Source organism: Colias eurytheme, chromosome 29 (assembly GCF_061535395.1).
Source record: "Colias eurytheme isolate Ceu_HAF_F1 chromosome 29, ilColEury1 Martin Lab GWU primary, whole genome shotgun sequence".
NCBI classification, from domain to species: domain Eukaryota; kingdom Metazoa; phylum Arthropoda; class Insecta; order Lepidoptera; family Pieridae; genus Colias; species Colias eurytheme.
This window is the reverse complement of record NC_143008.1, coordinates 332,629-351,469: the sequence shown is the minus strand read 5'-3', so window position 1 is coordinate 351,469 and position 18,841 is coordinate 332,629. Positions and strand designations below refer to the sequence as shown.

General features: G+C 44.5%; 4 protein-coding genes across 4 annotated transcripts; 1 reads left to right on the top strand and 3 right to left on the bottom strand.

Annotated features, from left to right (window-relative positions):
* The first annotated feature begins 842 nt into the window (after positions 1-842).
* Positions 843-2,549, top strand: LOC149895955 (piggyBac transposable element-derived protein 4). The gene has a single exon (XM_090118387.1). The coding sequence runs from the start codon at positions 843-845 to the stop codon at positions 2,547-2,549; it is 1,707 nt and encodes a 568-aa protein (XP_089974513.1).
* A 5,265-nt stretch (positions 2,550-7,814) lies between these two features.
* Positions 7,815-8,704, bottom strand: LOC149895954 (histone H2B). Its single transcript, XM_090118117.1, has one exon. The coding sequence runs from the start codon at positions 8,672-8,674 to the stop codon at positions 8,300-8,302; it is 375 nt and encodes a 124-aa protein (XP_089974243.1). The 5' UTR covers positions 8,675-8,704; the 3' UTR covers positions 7,815-8,299.
* A 1,249-nt stretch (positions 8,705-9,953) lies between these two features.
* LOC149895953 (histone H2A) lies at positions 9,954-10,805 on the bottom strand. The gene has a single exon (XM_090117992.1). The coding sequence runs from the start codon at positions 10,660-10,662 to the stop codon at positions 10,288-10,290; it is 375 nt and encodes a 124-aa protein (XP_089974118.1). The 5' UTR covers positions 10,663-10,805; the 3' UTR covers positions 9,954-10,287.
* A 1,356-nt stretch (positions 10,806-12,161) lies between these two features.
* On the bottom strand, positions 12,162-13,083 carry LOC149895952 (uncharacterized). The gene has a single exon (XM_090118046.1). It carries the CDS (start codon positions 13,017-13,019, stop codon positions 12,189-12,191), a length of 831 nt encoding a protein of 276 aa, XP_089974172.1. The 5' UTR covers positions 13,020-13,083; the 3' UTR covers positions 12,162-12,188.
* Between the last annotated feature and the right edge of the window lie 5,758 nt (positions 13,084-18,841).

Genomic DNA, 18,841 nt, shown 5'->3' with positions numbered 1-18,841 from the left:
TTGAATGTGGCTGGTGACCGAGGAGACCGCGTCGAGCGCCTCTACGACCGTGTCGATTTTGTCAGGTACAGACTCCAGCTCTGGCGAGTCGACGGGCTGTAAGGCCTCGTGCAACTTTCGCCAGTCTACCTTCGTCATGTACTCTACGGTGGTGCTATCGGGGGGACCCAGTTCGAACAACACGGGCCTGTGATCAGAGTCGAGCTCGTGCAACGTTTCAACGGAGCGCAACTGTAGCGTCACGTTCCGCATCACCGCCACATCGAGCACGTCCTGTCTGTGTCCCGTGTTCTTCGGAAAATGAGTCGGTTCTAAGGGGCCTACAATCGTGACGTTAAGTAGGTCAGTCAGTCGGTCTAGTCGTTTGCCATTGGCATTCTCGTAGGAGCTATTCCAGTTCCAGTGCTTGCAGTTGAGGTCGCCGGCCAGAATGACCGAGTCGCCCAGTGCAAGCAAGGCTCTGAGATCGCTCTCCAAGATTGCCTTTGACGGTGAGAGATAGACCGAGGCGATTATGACGGGTTGATGACCGGTCATAGACACCTTGATCACTGTGGCTTCTAAGTTAACCCTAGAACCACAACATAGGGTCATGGGTGACCCCACGCACACATATTTTTATTCTAATTTAGCGAGTTTTGCACCTACAACACTGTGCGTCTAGGTACCTTCCGTAATTAGTAATCAGTGGCCCGTGACGCATAGCGGGGTGCGCACGCTCATTAGTTTCGGAGATATTGCAGTTTGGGGTCGCCCGCGACCCGTGTTGTGGTTATCGAAACTATTTTTTTGTGATTAACTGTTGTGTGATTTCACGTTTATTTCACGAATAGTCTTTCAATATGGCCTCAACGTCACGTGCCCTTGAAAGTTATGAAATTGAGAAACTTTTGGAGGAATATGAAGGTGAAACCTCCAGTTCTTCGGACGATGATGGATCTGAAACTGCAGAAAATGAACATATATCCGAACACTCCGATGAAGATGATTTGTTTGATGTTGAATCTGGATCAGATGATGATGATGTTCTTCTGTCTGATTTCTGTATGGGCAAAAATGGTTATACTTGGCGAAGAACTCCGTTCACTGTTCCTAATACACGCACTGCAAGTAGAAACATCGTGATAAATCAACCTGGTCCTAAAGGTATCGCACGCGACGCAAAAACCGAGTTAGAAGCGTGGAAGCTATTTTTTCCAGACGAAATATTGGATATTATTGTGATGCATACCAATTCACAAATTGACAGAATTTCTGAGACCATAAAAAACCAACGTTACACTTCTAAAACTGATAAAGTGGAGTTGATGGCTTTATTTGGATTAATGTATCGTAGTGGTTTATACAAAACAGCTAAAACAAACTTGTCCGAGTTATGGTCGATTGTGGATGGTCCACCTATTTTCAGGGCTACAATGTCAAAGAACAGGTTCGAATTTTTGGTAAATTACCTGCGGTTTGATGATCATGAGACACGTGAAGCAAGGAAAGTCAATGATAATTTTGCAGCGCTGCGTGAGGTATGGGACAAATTTCAAGTACTATGCTCTGAGTACTACACTCCGTCGGAATATGTAACAGTAGACGAACAAATACTTGGATTCCGTGGTCGCTGTAAATTTATTGTATATATGCCACAAAAACCTGATAAATATGGCATGAAAGTTGTAATGATGTGTGATGCTAAGACTGCTTACATGATATCTGCAATTCCATATGTAGGTAGAATGACAGAATGCCCTACAGGACAGTCTATCCCATCCTATTATGTTTTGAAGCTATCGGAACCTATTCATCATACAAACCGAAACATAACTATGGATAACTGGTTCTCCTCAATTCAACTTGCAAATGAGTTACGCAATATTGGACTAACAATGATAGGCACGTTGCGAAAGAACAAACCCGAAATACCTCCAAAGTTTTTAGCAAAGAAAAAAGATTTCCCTACTTCGGTATTTGCGTTTGATAAAAACATCACATTAGTATCTCATGTCCCGAAGAAAAACAAATGTGTTGTCCTGATTTCTACAATGCACAACAGCGGTGAAATTGACCCTAATACACAAAAACCCGCAATAATACTGGATTATAACGCCACGAAAGGCGGCGTTGACACGTTTGACCAATTAAGTCATTCTAAGACAACAGCAAGAAAAACACGAAGGTGGCCGCTAAGATTTTTCTACGGCATGCTTGATGCTGGAGGTATAAATTCATATGTAATACTCAAGGCAAACATTCGCAGGAGTAAACTGAAAAGGAACTACTTTCTAAGAAACCTAAGCCTTCAATTAGTACAGCCCTACGTGAAACGCCGCCTTGATGAGGTCAAAAATTTGCCTCAATCTCTTAAAGTGATAATGCTTCATGTTTTGGGAGTAGATGAAGAAAACAGTGCTCAGGTAGCCCAAGCTCGATCAACTTTAAGTTCCCGCTGCTATTTATGCACTAGAGCCAAAGATAGGAAGGGCAGAGAGAAATGTGTTAAGTGCTCGAAAAATATATGTGCACAACACAGGTTACCTATTTGTCACCAATGTATCTAGATTTTCAGATTTGTACTATTTTTTTTTCCCTTAAGTGTTCCCTTGATAACCAAAAAACCTTGTAATATTGTTTAAATTTATTAAAGTTTAATATTTTGTAAGTAATCAGTTTTTTATTTTGGGGTCACCCATGACCCATGTTGTGGTTCATTTAATTAAATTTGGATGTTGTAGTTGTAGGGTTAATTAGAGGCGGCGTGTCGATGGGCGTGCAGTGCAAGGCCCTTCTGTAATATATAAGGGTGCCGCCTAAGGGGCTGTTTACGCGGTCGTTACGCACCAACATGTAGTTGGCGATTCGCGGATTGCGGTTAAAAGGCTTAAGGAATGTCTCTTGCATTACTAGCACATCGACACGCCGTCTAGTGACAAAGTCCCTAACTAAGTTAGTCTGTTTGAGAAGGCCGTCCGCGTTAAAAGTAACTACGGAGATCGCTCTAGGTTTAATTCTACTTGTGGTAGCCATTAGGGAGTCTTGTTAAGTTTTATTACCAACTCCCTATGAGCTGCTAATATATGGATTCTCTCTAGGCTGCTTTTGGCATTCCTAAGTTGGTTTGCAACTAGATTTACCTCATCAAAGTTGATTTCATGAATATAATTCATTAAGTAAACGAGGTTTGCGATAGACTCGTCAGGCAAGTCTAATTCGGGTGTGTGCACTTTAGCTGAGGGCTTCGGTGCTATATGTATAGCGGGAGCCGCTGAAGGCGGCACCGCCACGCTCGACTGGGCCTGCGTCACTAGTGACGGAGGTTTCGTCCAAGCGTTTGTCTTGGGAGGTGGAGCCGGTATAAAGACCGGCTTTGGTTGTGGGGGTTGAGCCCCGGCGCGGGCGATCCCGCGAGGTTTGTTCGCCTTCTGGCGACCCCCCGCCCTGTGTTTGGGAGCCTTCGGGCAACCCCGGTAGTTCGCGGGGTGACCCGAAGTCTCACATAGTACGCAGGACGGTGGATCCTCATTAGGCAAATCTTTGGACCTCGTGCAATCCTCCGTGCCGTGGTCGCCTAAACATTTGACGCAGCGAGGCCGCGAAAAACAGTTACGAGCAGAGTGCCCGTAAAGTTGACAGCGATGACACTGTCTAATATAGCTGTGGGAGTCGGGTGTTTCCACCTTGAGCCCTGAGAGTTTGCAGCAATGCCGCATTTTAAAAATGTCTTTACCCTTCGGGGTACGATCTAGGACCGCGAGGACCATGTCATATGGTGCTTTAGTGATTCTATTGTGCATGCGGAAGCACTCCTGCACAGGGAAACCTTGGTCTTTCAAGTCATTGAAGACTTGATCGGCAGAGATCTCTTTGGGGATCCCTTTTATAACGACTCTTAAAGAGCGTTCCTCCGGAAGGGGGAACGAATGACCGCCTATGTTTTGGTCTCTTAAATATGAAGTGAAAACCCTGTGATGGGTAGACGTTAATAACTGAACTCGAATGTTGTCCTTAGTTGGACGAGCTTTGAAGGAGATTCCTTCACTATCTAAAAAGGCTGAGATCTTCAGCCACGCGGACTTATCCCTCACATAGACGGGGGGAGGGGAGGGCGGTTTACGCGTCGCGGCGTTGCCCGCGGTCGGGCCTTCGGGTGCCTGAGGGGCGGATGCCTGAGGGGCGGGGGGCGCACGGCTAGATTCGGCGCGCGCGGAATCGCGAACGGTCGCGTTCCGTTTGGCGGGCGGAGCAGCATTTTTTAGTTTGCGTCTCTTTTTATTTGTGACGGTTTCGAAGCCGTCTGACGAATTTGAGGACTCCGCCTCCGAAGCTATTGACTCTGACTCTGGAGCGCTCTCGCACTCCATAACGGTCGGGGCTTCGAACCCCGCTTCGACTGCCACTGGGGACAGCGGTGGGGACTCAGGAGAGTCCCTTAACGGTTGCGCAACGGGCGCGGCAAGTTTTTGAGCCCCGGCGGCGCTGTGTGCTTTAAATGCATCCAGCACCTCCGGGTTCTCCCTGACTAAGAAGGCCATAAAGGCTTTTATATCTAGGTCCTCCAACGAATCGGACATCCTAACGGTTTTTAATTTTTCCTAATTGTCGTCCTAGCGGCCCTCCCCGCTTCCGGGCGGGGGGGGGGTTGTGTGCCTACACGTATGTATGTGTGTGTGGTGTGTTTGGTGCGTCCCGCTGGTGATAGCGGGGTGAGGTTGTCACTACCTAACAGTTCGCAGAGGTCTTGGAGTGACCCCCTGCGAAAGCGTGACGTGGACCCGTCAGGAGTAGTTCTCGGCCGAGTCCGGGCGCTAGCGAGCAGTTGGAGTACCTGCCCGCCGTGGCAGTGCCTACTAAGAGGACCCCGGACTCACAGTCACCGAGAAGCTCCCGAAGCGGTGAGGCTGTACGCCGTTTATACAAACGTGCGGTATCTGCGCCCCACAGATACTTCCACCGGATGGTGTTAATTTCTCCGAAGCCCGTTTGACACCGTTAGGTGGGCAACGGAGAAACCGCGACTGGCGCGTCGAGAAACAAGAATTAGTTGTACGCTGCGAGTGCAGCTGCGGTTGCACCGCGACTGACCAGGTAGTAAACTACCTGAGCAGGCGGGGTGGGACCGGTCGCTTATCGGTCGCTATTGTTCACAACAAAGGCGCGGGTCACTTCCCGGAAATTGCCTTTCGGCGAATCTCAGGCAGCGGTCCCCCGTCTCTACGGAGAACAATAGACGGCAGGTAGGGCGCTCTTGCTAAGCACGAGTGCTCAGCTCGAGTGCCAAACCCGGTGTGACGAAAACGGGTACGACGCCGTTTTTATAAACACATTAGGTACACTCGTCTCCGTTTCGTTATTCATCGTAGTCGAGTGCGAGAGAGACATCGATAAGTAACCGTTCGCGCGGTGTGTATGTCGAGAAAAGAGAGATAAAATAATAATAATCAAAGTTTTGTGTTGGATTTGCACGATTCCTGATGCAAAATTAACTACTCGAACTCGAAAACAAAAAAAAAAAACGATCTTCAATGTGCAATGTGCAATCTGCACTGTCATAATATTGTCAATGTCATACACAGCCCATGTCATAATATTGTTATGTTCGTCATTATGGTATGGTCGTACTGGATCTATTCATTAAATTTACATGTACCTTATCCAAAATGGATGGAAATTATTCTACTTTTTTATTTTACTTCATACATACTCTACATAGGTGCAAAGTTTCATAAAAATGCGTTCAAAAATAAAATATGTCTTGGTTATTGCTTGATTACAAGATTAAAGAATTATTATTTTCTACTTTTTAGTGGTATGTATCTAACTTGAAAGCGTGTTTTTTAGTTTTTCAAACTATATTTATTTTACTTCATACTCTACATAGGTATTTTCGTATACCAAAACAAAACAGCACTAAAAAAAAAAAAAAAAAATACCAACAAATACATAATACGTTCATAATATACCTAACTAGAAATTCGCCGCGGCCTCGTTCGGTTGCAAATTTTATGAACATTTAAAAATTATATCTATTAAAATAAACCGCATCAAAATCCGTTGCGCCGTTTTTGAGATCTCGAGTAATCTTCAACTTGATTATTCCATAAGAAAGGAAAATTTCTATAAGACAGGAGAATTTTTATAAGTCCGGAAAATTTCTATAAGTCAGGAACATTTATATAAGCCAGGAAAATTTCTATACGTCAGGAAAAATTTCTATAAGGTGGAAAAGGATAGGTTAGGTTAGGTTAGGTTACGTTAGGTTACGTTAGGTTAGGTTAGGTTAGGTTAGGTTAGGTTAGGTTAGGTTAGGTTAGGTTAGGTTAGGTTAGGTTAGGTTAGGTTAGGTTAGGTTAGGTTAGGTTAGGTTAGGTTAGGTTAGGTTAGGTTAGGTTAGGTTAGGTTAGGAGAGGTTAGGTTAGGTTAGGTTAGGTTAGGTTAGGTTAGGTTAGGAGAGGTTAGGTTAGGTTAGGTTAGGAGAGGTTAGGTTAGGTTAGGTTAGGTTAGGTTAGGTTAGGTTAGGTTACGTTAGGTTAGGTTACGTTAGGTTACGTTAGGTTACGTTAGGTTAGGAGAGGTTAGGTTACGTTAGGTTAGGTTAGGTTAGGTTAGGTTACGTTAGGTTACGTTAGGTTACGTTAGGTTAGGAGAGGTTAGGTTAGGTTAGGTTAGGTTAGGTTAGGTTACGTTAGGTTAGGTTAGGTTAGGTTAGGTTACGTTAGGTTACGTTAGGTTAGGTTAGGTTAGGTTACGTTAGGTTAGGTTAGGTTAGGTTAGGTTAGGTTAGGTTAGGTTAGGTTAGGAGAGGTTAGGTTAGGTTAGGTTAGGTTAGGTTAGGTTAGGTTAGGTTAGGTTAGGTTAGGTTGGGTTAGGTTGGGTTAGGTTAGGAGAGGTTAGGTTAGGTTAGGAGAGGTTAGGTTAGGTTAGGTTAGGTTAGGTTAGGAAAAATTTTCTCAGTCCGGAAAATTTCCATACACCAGGAAAATTTCTATACGTCCGGAAAAATACTACTGAACCGATTACAATGAAATTTAGCACACATATAGAAGGTAACTTGGATTAACACATAGGGTAGGTTTTATCCCGGAAATCCCGCGGGAACGGGAACTATGCGGGTTTTCCTTTGAAAACGCGGGCGAAGCCGCGGGCGGAAATCTAGTACAAAATATTAATTTACCAAAACTATTGCAAAACACAAAACTATATAAATATAACAGAAAATCGGTTTGAATGTCTGTCCGTGTGTGCTATATTCCCTATATAAATTTGTATAATTAAAACTAGAGAACCGATTTTGATGCGGTTTATTTCAATAGATAGGCTGCATCTCGAGGAAGCTTTTAGTATATATAATTTGTTACGTTCTGAACAATGCAGGCACAGCCGCGGGCGATAACTAATCAATCTACCATTTATTTGTTAAACAGTTATTAAAAAAAAAATAACTTCAAATTAACTGTACAAGTTTAATTATTTCTCCATTTAATAATTAATATTATTAATTTTTTGTTGTATATCAATTAAATTTACGTTTTGACATAAGGCTGAGGTAAAATAACAGTACAGACTACAGTCGAATTGGGAATCATCAAGGAGGATTTTATTTAATATCTTAACTTAATTAAAGATATGAAACCTTATTTGTGTTAAACTTTTTTATTTTTTTAAATTGACACCAATAAATCAAACTGACGATGTCTGTCAAAATAAATATAATATTGATTCAAAGATAGTACATGAAATCGCATTGCGTTGTTATATTAATATATAAGTAATAAAATGGTTGTGAGTGAAAAAAAATTATGTAACATGTATAAAAATATCGAGCCAAATCATGATGGTATATAATTTATTATGAATTTGTTTTTATTTGTCATCATCAAAACTACTGGACCGATTTTGATGAAATTTGGCACAGGCAATCTTTAGACGCTGAGAAAGAACATACATAGGCTACTTTTTATTATTGCGAAATAATATGTACCACGGGCGAAGCCCTAGTTTGTAAATAAAATAAAATAAATCATACCCACAAAATATGACCAACGTTAATAATTATTGTTGAACGTATAATTCGAAATTCGAATTTCAAAATTACAACTTTAGGTTTTTTTTTTCTCACTGCTGTTGTTCGTGTTGGAGAAACGTATTTTTGGCGTGTACACACACACACAATTCATTCATGAAATATATTGTGGCCCTGAAAAGGGCCGTTGTTGTTTTGATAGTATATAATAATAATAAACACAAAACGCGAGCGAGCGGGCGTTCGATAAGTCGAACACGCCACGCCGTTGTCCCGACGACCGCTCACCGCTCACTTGGAGCTCGTGTACTTGGTGACAGCCTTTGTGCCCTCGCTGACCGCGTGCTTGGCGAGCTCGCCGGGCAGCAGCAGCCGCACGGAGGTTTGCACCTCTCGCGACGTGATGGTCGACCGCTTGTTGTAGTGAGCGAGCCGGGACGCCTCCGCGGCGATGCGCTCGAAAATGTCGTTCACGAACGAGTTCATGATGGACATGGCCTTCGAGGAGATACCGGTGTCGGGGTGGACCTGCTTGAGCACCTTGTAAATGTAAATGGCGTAGCTCTCCTTCCTCTTGTGCTTCTTCTTTTTCTTGTCAGACTTGGAGATGTTCTTCTGCGCTTTTCCGGACTTCTTGGCGGCCTTTCCACTCGTTTTTGGCGGCATGTTGCTTGTTGTAGTATAAGTACAATCAATTGAAACTGTATATTCCAAATTTTTTCCGTTTCTGTATAAAACCGGTCCAGATCGCGCCACACGGCGTTACGGCCGTCGGTTAGTAATGCGAGCTAGCACTTTTGGTTATCGGCCAATACCGTGGAGCGTAAGCGTCCCCTCCACACAGTGGGCGGTGAACATGCGGTGAATCATTTAGATGTTTACATTTGGCATTTTATTTTTTTTTTAAATCACATAAGGCTAAGGTAAAATAACAGTACAGACTACAGTCGAATTGGGAATCATCAAGGAGGGTTTTATTTTAAAATATGTATCTTAATTAAAGATAATATATGAAACCTTATTTGTGTTAAACTTTTTTATTTTTTTTAATTGACACCAATAAATCAAACTGACGATGTCTGTCAAAATAAATATAATATTGATATTATAATATTGATTGATTGAAATTTGGTATAGAGATATTTTGATACCCGAGAAAGGACATAAGATAGGTTTTATCCCGGAAATCCTACGGGAAAGGGTTTTTCTTTAAATAAATCAAATTTTACTTGATTTAATATTTATTTAAATTTCCAGCTTACACAATACGAAGTATGAAAACAGTTGCTCGCCTCCCTACTTTCAATATTCCAAGTTTCCCGCTTGACGAAAACGAAGTGACTTGCGCAATCATCTAGAAAACACAATATAGGTATTGTCCTCTGCAGAAAGGAGAAATAGTCCAGTATCAGCTTCGAATACGTACATCGAGCAGATATTTGTCACAATAGTAAGATTCAATTTACATAATTTATCTTAATCTTCAGGATAGGAAAACAATCATATTATAAAGCTGAAGAGTTTGTTTGTTTATTTGAACACGCTAATCTCAGGAACTACTAATCGAATTTCAGAAATTATTTCGGTGTTAGATAGCCCATTTATCGAGGAAGGCTATAGGCTATAATATAATATAATCACGCTAAGACCAATAGGAGCGGAGCAATGCGGGTGAAACCGCGGGGCACAGCTAGTTATTATAATATATATTACAAACAAACATAAAATGAAACGGAACGGATTTTGATGCGTTCAACAAGAAGGGGTTTATTATAAACTAAACAATTAAACATCTATAATAATTATTATGTATAATTCTTATCTACATAATATATCCTAATATTATAAAGCTGAAGAGTTTGTTTGTTTGTTTGAACGCGCTAATCTCAGGAACTACTGATCAAATACAAAAATGCCATTATAAATTAAATTAAAAAGACTCAAATGAATGTTACTTTTTTTAATACGGGTACGGTTCTAGGGTTAAAGGCTATATTATAATATAATATTAAATGCGGGTGAAACCGCGGAGCGCAGCTAGTTTATTGTACATAGATTAATATTATTCATGTTCTGGTGTACGTGTCAAATGGTAAACGATCACTGAAGAGATGAGAGTTTAGGCTGCTAGAAACTCTATCTATCGTTGTTGTCAAGACATATATTGCGGCCCTGAAAAGGGCCTTTTGAACAATTCATAATAATATTATGATGAACATACATAAAAATATGTAATTGTATCGTTATTGGTAAATGCAATGCAATGCAATGCAATCCAATTAGGCCTTCTTCTCCGTCTTCTTGGGCAGCAGCACAGCCTGAATGTTAGGCAATACACCGCCCTGTGCTATGGTCACGCCGGAGAGGAGCTTGTTCAGCTCTTCGTCGTTACGTATGGCCAATTGCAGATGTCTCGGAATAATTCTAGTCTTCTTGTTGTCGCGCGCCGCGTTGCCGGCCAACTCGAGAACTTCAGCCGCCAGGTACTCCATCACGGCCGCCAGGTAGACCGGGGCACCGGCGCCCACGCGCTCCGCGTAATTGCCCTTCCTGAGCAATCTGTGAATACGGCCGACGGGGAACTGCAGACCGGCACGGTTGGAACGTGACTTTGCCTTCCCCTTCACTTTACCGCCTTTACCGCGTCCAGACATTATTTACGGTTTTCTTCTTTGACAGTATAATAAACGAAAAACTGATACGTACAACGATACGCGCCGATCACTAAAGTATGTTTTTTTTAAACATTACCATCGGATTTAATATATATTGTACCGTGTACGGCTACGCGTCCTAGTGATTGCGGTGGGCATGACGCCGTGAAATGCGAGCGAACACAAACGACGAGCGATGCGCAGTGAACACGACCGTGTCAAATAATAATAATATATTGTTATGTACAATATAATATTTTATTTATTTACAAAATGTTAATTTTTTTTTTCGCATTTCACACACAAACAATATTTAAGCATCTTTTAATTAATATTATTTTTTTTTTTGATTCGGTGTACAGCATCCCCAAATATTATTATTACTCATATTATATAAAAATGAATCGCAAAATGTGTTGGTAAGCGCATAACTCGGGAACGGCTGAACCGATTTCGATAATTCTTTTTTTTTTTTATTATATTCCTTGAAGTACGAGGATGGTTTTTATGTAGAGAAAACGTAAATATGTACCTACCACGGGCGAAGCCGGGGCGGACCGCTAGTTACTCATAATAATAACGATTAGTTGATTGTTTTTAAAGTAACTTGTCAGGTGACAGAAACAGACTGTGTTGTCTAGACAACCATCAATAATTAGGTATTAATAATAATTATTCATAGCAGTAGGTATGTATAGATTTTAGAGAGTAGGTATTTAGTAAGTTTCGGTAAAATGTACTATCGGGAGTCGGGCGTCGGGCGGGCGGTCGGTCGGGCGGCGTGCGCTGGTGTGGGGCGGGCGGGCGGTGTCTGTGCTGTGTCTGTGTCTGTGTCTGTGTCTGTCTGTGTGGTAGCGTGTTGCAGTGTGCGATGAATAGTTACATAATATTTTATTTTGCAAGTTGAAGGTAAAAAGTAACGTGTGTGTTTACCGTACGTATTACGTAGGTATATTTTGATGTTTTTTTTTATTTATTCCTTATTTCATTGCGCGTCGACGGAGCCCCGCTTCGCGGGGCTCCTATTTCTGTGTAGTTTTTTTTTAAGAAACCTAACCTAACCTAACCTAACCTAAACCTAAACCTAAACCTAAACCTAACCTAACGTAAAGCTGTAGATTAGTTAGTAGTAGATTTGATTTTCTTGTTGTTATTATATTGTGCATGCATGTTGCTAGTTGCTACTATAATATATTATGATGTTACATAACTATTATGTAATTTGTAAAATTGTAATAATTGTAGTTTTATTGTGTAGGTACCTACAAGTTGCTTGTTCGTCCTCGCAAATTGGAAGGAAACGTTAACGTTCGTAGTGAGTGCGCATTCGAAAATATATGTTAGCCCTGAGAAGGGCTTTTTGGCGATAGATAATATATAATATGTATCTATTTTGCTGAGACTTGTGCCCGATGCACTCGCCGTCGCCGCTGCACTGCATAACCAGTTCCAACCTTAACCTTCCTCGAAGTCGAATTAGGTTGCGCTTGCGCTTGCGATTGATCGATTGCACGCACACCACACGTTCACTTCTTGGACGCGGCCGAGGCTTTCTTGGCGGTGGCCGCTTTGGATTTTGGCGTTGCCGCTTTCTTCGGTTTCGGTGCCTTCGGCTTCTTCGTCGGCGGTTTGGCACTCCTCTTAGCCTTCGGCGCGGCGGCCGACGCTGCTGCGGCGGGTTTTGCGGCCGCCTTGCCCGCAGCCGGCGCCTTCTTGGCGGCCGCGGCGGGCTTCTTTCTGCCTGCAGCTACTTTCTTGTCTTTCACCGCTGACGCTTTCGACTTGGACGGCGAGGACGACGAGTCTGCGGCCGCTGCTGCGGCGGCGGCTGCCGCCGCCTTCTTGGACCTGCTGCCTGCGTTGACGGCCGTCTTTTTGGCGGCCGCTTGCGCCTTGCCACCGCCGCCAGATTTGCGCACCTTGACGGCCGCCGCCGCTCCGGAGCCCTTGCCGGCGGCTCCGCTCGACGGAGAGGTCTTCTTCTTGGCCGCGGAGGACTTTGACTCCAGTTTGAACGAGCCAGATGCGCCCTTGCCCTTCGTCTGAACGAGCGTGCCGGATTCGACGGCGCCCTTGAGATATCTCCTAATGAACGGCGCCAGTTTATCCGCGTCCACCTTGTACGTGGCCGATATGTACTTCTTGATCGCCTGCAGGGAAGAGCCGCTACGCTCTTTGAGATCGCTGATAGCAGTGTTCACCATTTCCGACGTCTTCGGGTGCGCCAATCTTGCTTTGGCCGCTTTCTTGGCTCCTCCCGACGCCGCTGCTGCTGCTGCTGCTGCTGCTTTGGGCGCTTTCTTCGCGGGCGTCGACGCTGGCGCCGGAGTTTCAGTTTCGACTGCGGTGTCTGCCATTTTTGTTAATTAAAATTCAACTTTACGTCGACAATAGTATGTAATAATAATTAGTCTAAATAAGTAGTACTTAGTAGGTTTCACTGTATTCGACGTACGGTGTCGCTAGTGTAGGAATCGAATGGACGGTTTACCTCACGGGGAACCGTGCAATCGAGATACGTTTTCTCGCGGTCGCGCTTGAAACTTTTCACTAACATGCCTCCGTTCGAACGTATATTTTACGTGAAATTAACGTTTAAAAGTATACGTTTCACATGTTTCTCGTCCCTTTTGAGATCGGCCCTCGTAGTGTGCAAGCCCGCGCGACGCTCGAGGAGCGCATCGATAGCGATGGACGTTTAAATTTTGCCAAGGGCTATCCGCGTGCGCGGTGTCAACTTTAAAATTATCATTTCACCTGTAATTAAACCGATTGTCGTTTCGAAAAAGGCTCTCTCAATACACTGATATACAGACGTTAAGGTGAAACTATTCGTAATCGCCATATAATATGTTTGCGATGGTTTTTAGGGGGATGAATGTGACCTGTTGTAGAACAGCATAACGCAAACGACGACCGCGCGGCCGGCTACACACACAGTTCGGCGATCGGTCGAATATGTTTAACGTCCTTTAAATACAAAAATAATAACAATACGAATGTGCCACAATAACGAAATGACAATATTATAAATAAATGTCACATATTTGTCACAATATTATATTCACAGTCACAGGTACTAACAGCTAGTAGGTACATAGTACGCACACCACACCGCAACGCCCGCACGTTTTAATATTGTCAAAATATTATATAGGCCGCGCGAGAACGAGACTACGATTCACAATTGCGTATTTATTATAATATTATTATTGTGTTAACTTAATATCGTCGCATAATAACGCATAATAAGCAATACCTAAATAATAGACAGAGGAGTAGTAACAATATTATGACGAATCGATAATAACACGAATGTAGGTAGTTAATTAATAGTTTATTATTTACCTAATCATTAAGTTACTTATATATATCATCATCATCAACTGCAATTACGATTAATTCAATAGCGACAATGACGTATCCATGTTTTGATGAATTATTATATTGTCGTACCGTTGTAGATTCCTTAAATCTTCGTAATGCACCTGAGCGCAGTAAACATCGATTAAAGTGAAGCATTCGATTCTAGATGTCAGATTTCGATTTTTAGAGTAACGTCTCTGGTATTTATTATGTTTAGAATGGTTTATCAGTAAAATAAAATGAAATCTTAAAAAAAATTACTTTTATCGGTCATTATTATTATAATTAATATTATGTAGTCGTAATTGAAAAAAGTTAAGCAAATGTGCAGTTCTAACAAAACGAAATATCTTGTTATTCTATGTCGTCGTTACTAGGTTACGTTGTTGAATTTTGTTGAACTGTCAAATGTTGCCTATTTTAAAATGGCTCTACTATACTTAATAACTACGAGGGATCTATATTTATAGATAGAGAGTTGGTTAATAATAATTACTTATTTAATTTGCTGTGTCGACTTTTATTTATTTTTTCAACAGGATAAAACCTATCCTATGTGTTAATCCAAGTTCATTGTAATCAGTTCAGTAATATTTGCGTGAAATAGTAACATTTATAATATTAGAAGGATAATGATAACAACACAAGTAAGTTAATTAAGTAATGACGATATATTATATACATTTCAAAAAATTTCAAGCTACTTATTTATATAATAATTCACAAAAATTACATTAATATGAAATTTGACACATGCCATACCTACCCTGTTAATGTCTAGTGTAAATGTGATAGTATTTTTATTTTTTATTCCTCCGTATGTATGACGTCATCATCACATTTATCGTTTTTTTTTTTTTTTTATTTAATTTCTCTTAAAATATGCGATTAAAAAATGAAATGTTGTCAATTATTGTGATTGAGTTATTTATTATTATTATTATTCAAAGATTATTAACGCAGTCCCTCGATATGCACGATATATCTATCCGTCTCCGTCGCTCGTCGAGGGCGAGCCGACCGAAACGCGTGTATAATGTGTGTGTATAAAAGTCGACATGAAATGGCGCGAAGCGCATACCGGGTTTGGCACTCGAGCTGAGCACTCGTGCTTAGCAAGAGCGCCCTACCTGCCGTCTATTGTTCTCCGTAGAGACGGGGGACCGCTACCTGAGATTCGCCGAAAGGCAAATTCCGGGAAGTGACCCGCGCCTTTGTTGTGAACAATAGCGACCGATAAGCGACCGGTCCCACCCCGCCTGCTCAGGTAGTTTACTACCTGGTCAGTCGCGGTGCAACCGCAGCTGCACTCGCAGCGTACAACTAATTCTTGTTTCTCGACGCGCCAGTCGCGGTTTCTCCGTTGCCCACCTAACGGTGTCAAACGGGCTTCGGAGAAATTAACACCATCCGGTGGAAGTATCTGTGGGGCGCAGATACCGCACGTTTGTATAAACGGCGTACAGCCTCACCGCTTCGGGAGCTTCTCGGTGACTGTGAGTCCGGGGTCCTCTTAGTAGGCACTGCCACGGCGGGCAGGTACTCCAACTGCTCGCTAGCGCCCGGACTCGGCCGAGAACTACTCCTGACGGGTCCACGTCACGCTTTCGCAGGGGGTCACTCCAAGACCTCTGCGAACTGTTAGGTAGTGGCAACCTCACCCCGCTATCACCAGCGGGACGCACCAAACACACCACACACACATACATACGTGTAGGCACACAACCCCCCCCCCGCCCGGAAGCGGGGAGGGCCGCTAGGACGACAATTAGGAAAAATTAAAAACCGTTAGGATGTCCGATTCGTTGGAGGACCTAGATATAAAAGCCTTTATGGCTTTCTTAGTCAGGGAGAACCCGGAGGTGCTGGATGCATTTAAAGCACACAGCGCCGCCGGGGCTCAAAAACTTGCCGCGCCCGTTGCGCAACCATTAAGGGACTCTCCTGAGTCCCCACCGCTGTCCCCAGTGGCAGTCGAAGCGGGGTTCGAAGCCCCGACCGTTATGGAGTGCGAGAGCGCTCCAGAGTCAGAGTCGATAGCTTCGGAGGCGGAGTCCTCAAATTCGTCAGACGGCTTCGAAACCGTCACAAATAAAAAGAGACGCAAACTAAAAAATGCTGCTCCGCCCGCCAAACGGAACGCGACCGTTCGCGATTCCGCGCGCGCCGAATCTAGCCGTGCGCCCCCCGCCCCTCAGGCATCCGCCCCTCAGGCACCCGAAGGCCCGACCGCGGGCAACGCCGCGACGCGTAAACCGCCCTCCCCTCCCCCCGTCTACGTGAGGGATAAGTCCGCGTGGCTGAAGATCTCAGCCTACCTAGACAATGAAGGTATCCCCTTCAAAGCTCGTCCAACTAAGGACAACATTCGAGTTCAGTTATTAACGTCTACCCATCACAGGGTTTTCACTTCATATTTAAGAGACCAAAACATAGGCGGTCATTCGTTCCCCCTTCCGGAGGAACGCTCTTTAAGAGTCGTTATAAAAGGGATCCCCAAAGAGATCTCTGCCGATCAAGTCTTCAATGACTTGAAAGACCAAGGTTTCCCTGTGCAGGAGTGCTTCCGCATGCACAATAGAATCACTAAAGCACCATATGACATGGTCCTCGCGGTCCTAGATCGTACCCCGAAGGGTAAAGACATTTTTAAAATGCGGCATTGCTGCAAACTCTCAGGGCTCAAGGTGGAAACACCCGACTCCCACAGCTATATTAGACAGTGTCATCGCTGTCAACTTTACGGGCACTCTGCTCGTAACTGTTTTTCGCGGCCTCGCTGCGTCAAATGTTTAGGCGACCACGGCACGGAGGATTGCACGAGGTCCAAAGATTTGCCTAATGAGGATCCACCGTCCTGCGTACTATGTGAGACTTCGGGTCACCCCGCGAACTACCGGGGTTGCCCGAAGGCTCCCAAACACAGGGCGGGGGGTCGCCAGAAGGCGAACAAACCTCGCGGGATCGCCCGCGCCGGGGCTCAACCCCCACAACCAAAGCCGGTCTTTATACCGGCTCCACCTCCCAAGACAAACGCTTGGACGAAACCTCCGTCACTAGTGACGCAGGCCCAGTCGAGCGTGGCGGTGCCGCCTTCAGCGGCTCCCGCTATACAAATAGCACCGAAGCCCTCAGCTAAAGTGCACACACCCGAATTAGACTTGCCTGACGAGTCTATCGCAAACCTCGTTTACTTAATGAATTATATTCATGAAATCAACTTTGATGAGGTAAATCTAGTTGCAAACCAACTTAGGAATGCCAAAAGCAGCCTAGAGAGAATCCATATATTAGCAGCTCATAGGGAGTTGGTAATAAAACTCAACAAGACTCCCTAATGGCTACCACAAGTAGAATTAAACCTAGAGCGATCTCCGTAGTTACTTTTAACGCGGACGGCCTTCTCAAACAGACTAACTTAGTTAGGGACTTTGTCACTAGACGGCGTGTCGATGTGCTAGTAATGCAAGAGACATTCCTTAAGCCTTTTAACCGCAATCCGCGTATCGCCAACTACATGTTGGTGCGTAACGACCGCGTAAACAGCCCCTTAGGCGGCACCCTTATATATTACAGAAGGGCCTTGCACTGCACGCCCATCGACACGCCGCCTCTAATTAACTTAGAAGCCACAGTGATCAAGGTGTCTATGACCGGTCATCAACCCGTCATAATCGCCTCGGTCTATCTCTCACCGTCAAAGGCAATCTTGGAGAGCGATCTCAGAGCCTTGCTTGCACTGGGCGACTCGGTCATTCTGGCCGGCGACCTCAACTGCAAGCACTGGAACTGGAATAGCTCCTACGAGAATGCCAATGGCAAACGACTAGACCGACTGACTGACCTACTTAACGTCACGATTGTAGGCCCCTTAGAACCGACTCATTTTCCGAAGAACACGGGACACAGACAGGACGTGCTCGATGTGGCGGTGATGCGGAACGTGACGCTACAGTTGCGCTCCGTTGAAACGTTGCACGAGCTCGACTCTGATCACAGGCCCGTGTTGTTCGAACTGGGTCCCCCCGATAGCACCACCGTAGAGTACATGACGAAGGTAGACTGGCGAAAGTTGCATGAGGCCTTACAGCCCGTCGACTCGCCAGAGCTGGAGTCTGTACCTGACAAAATCGACACGGTCGTAGAGGCGCTCGACGCGGTCTCCTCGGTCACCAGCCACATTCAATCCAAGATTGAATACGCGTCCCGGCGGGTCCCCGTTGGCCTCGGCCACCGGTTGGATCTGCCCCCGGACGTACGAAGGCTGGTGGGCGATAAGAACGCGGCGACGCGCGCCTACGACCGAGCACCGACAGACGAAAACCGTAGAATACTTCGTTCCTTACAGAGAGAGGTAAGAGAGCGAATTCACGAATTACGCAACGAGCGGTGGGACTCTTTACTTAGCGATCTCTCTCCCTCGCACACTGCCTACTGGCGGCTTGCGAGGACTCTCAAATCTGATGGTATTGCCGCCACGCCACCGCTCATTCGCCCTGACCAACCTCCCGCTTTTGACGATTTTGAGAAGGCCGAATGCTTAGCTGACAGTTTAGAGGAACAATGTTCCCCCAATCTCGACATGACCGACTCGACTCACATTAACGTAGTTAATCAAGAGATCGCACGTTTTACCGAAACCCCTCGTATCGATGCCGAGCCCTTGTCACCAACGACGGCCACCGAAGTAAAATCACTCATCAAGTCACTTGCCAATAGGAAGTCCCCAGGCGGAGACTCTATTCCCAATAGAGCTCTAAAAAGCCTGCCGCCCGCCCTTATCGCTCTCCTAGTAGCCACCTTTAATTGTCTC

Bases quoted from the DNA above. Each gene is read 5' to 3' on its own strand.
- LOC149895955 (XM_090118387.1), top strand. From the start codon at position 843: ATGGCCTCAACGTCACGTGCCCTTGAAAGTTATGAAATTGAGAAACTT.
- LOC149895954 (XM_090118117.1), bottom strand. From the start codon at position 8,674: ATGCCGCCAAAAACGAGTGGAAAGGCCGCCAAGAAGTCCGGAAAAGCG.
- LOC149895953 (XM_090117992.1), bottom strand. From the start codon at position 10,662: ATGTCTGGACGCGGTAAAGGCGGTAAAGTGAAGGGGAAGGCAAAGTCA.
- LOC149895952 (XM_090118046.1), bottom strand. From the start codon at position 13,019: ATGGCAGACACCGCAGTCGAAACTGAAACTCCGGCGCCAGCGTCGACG.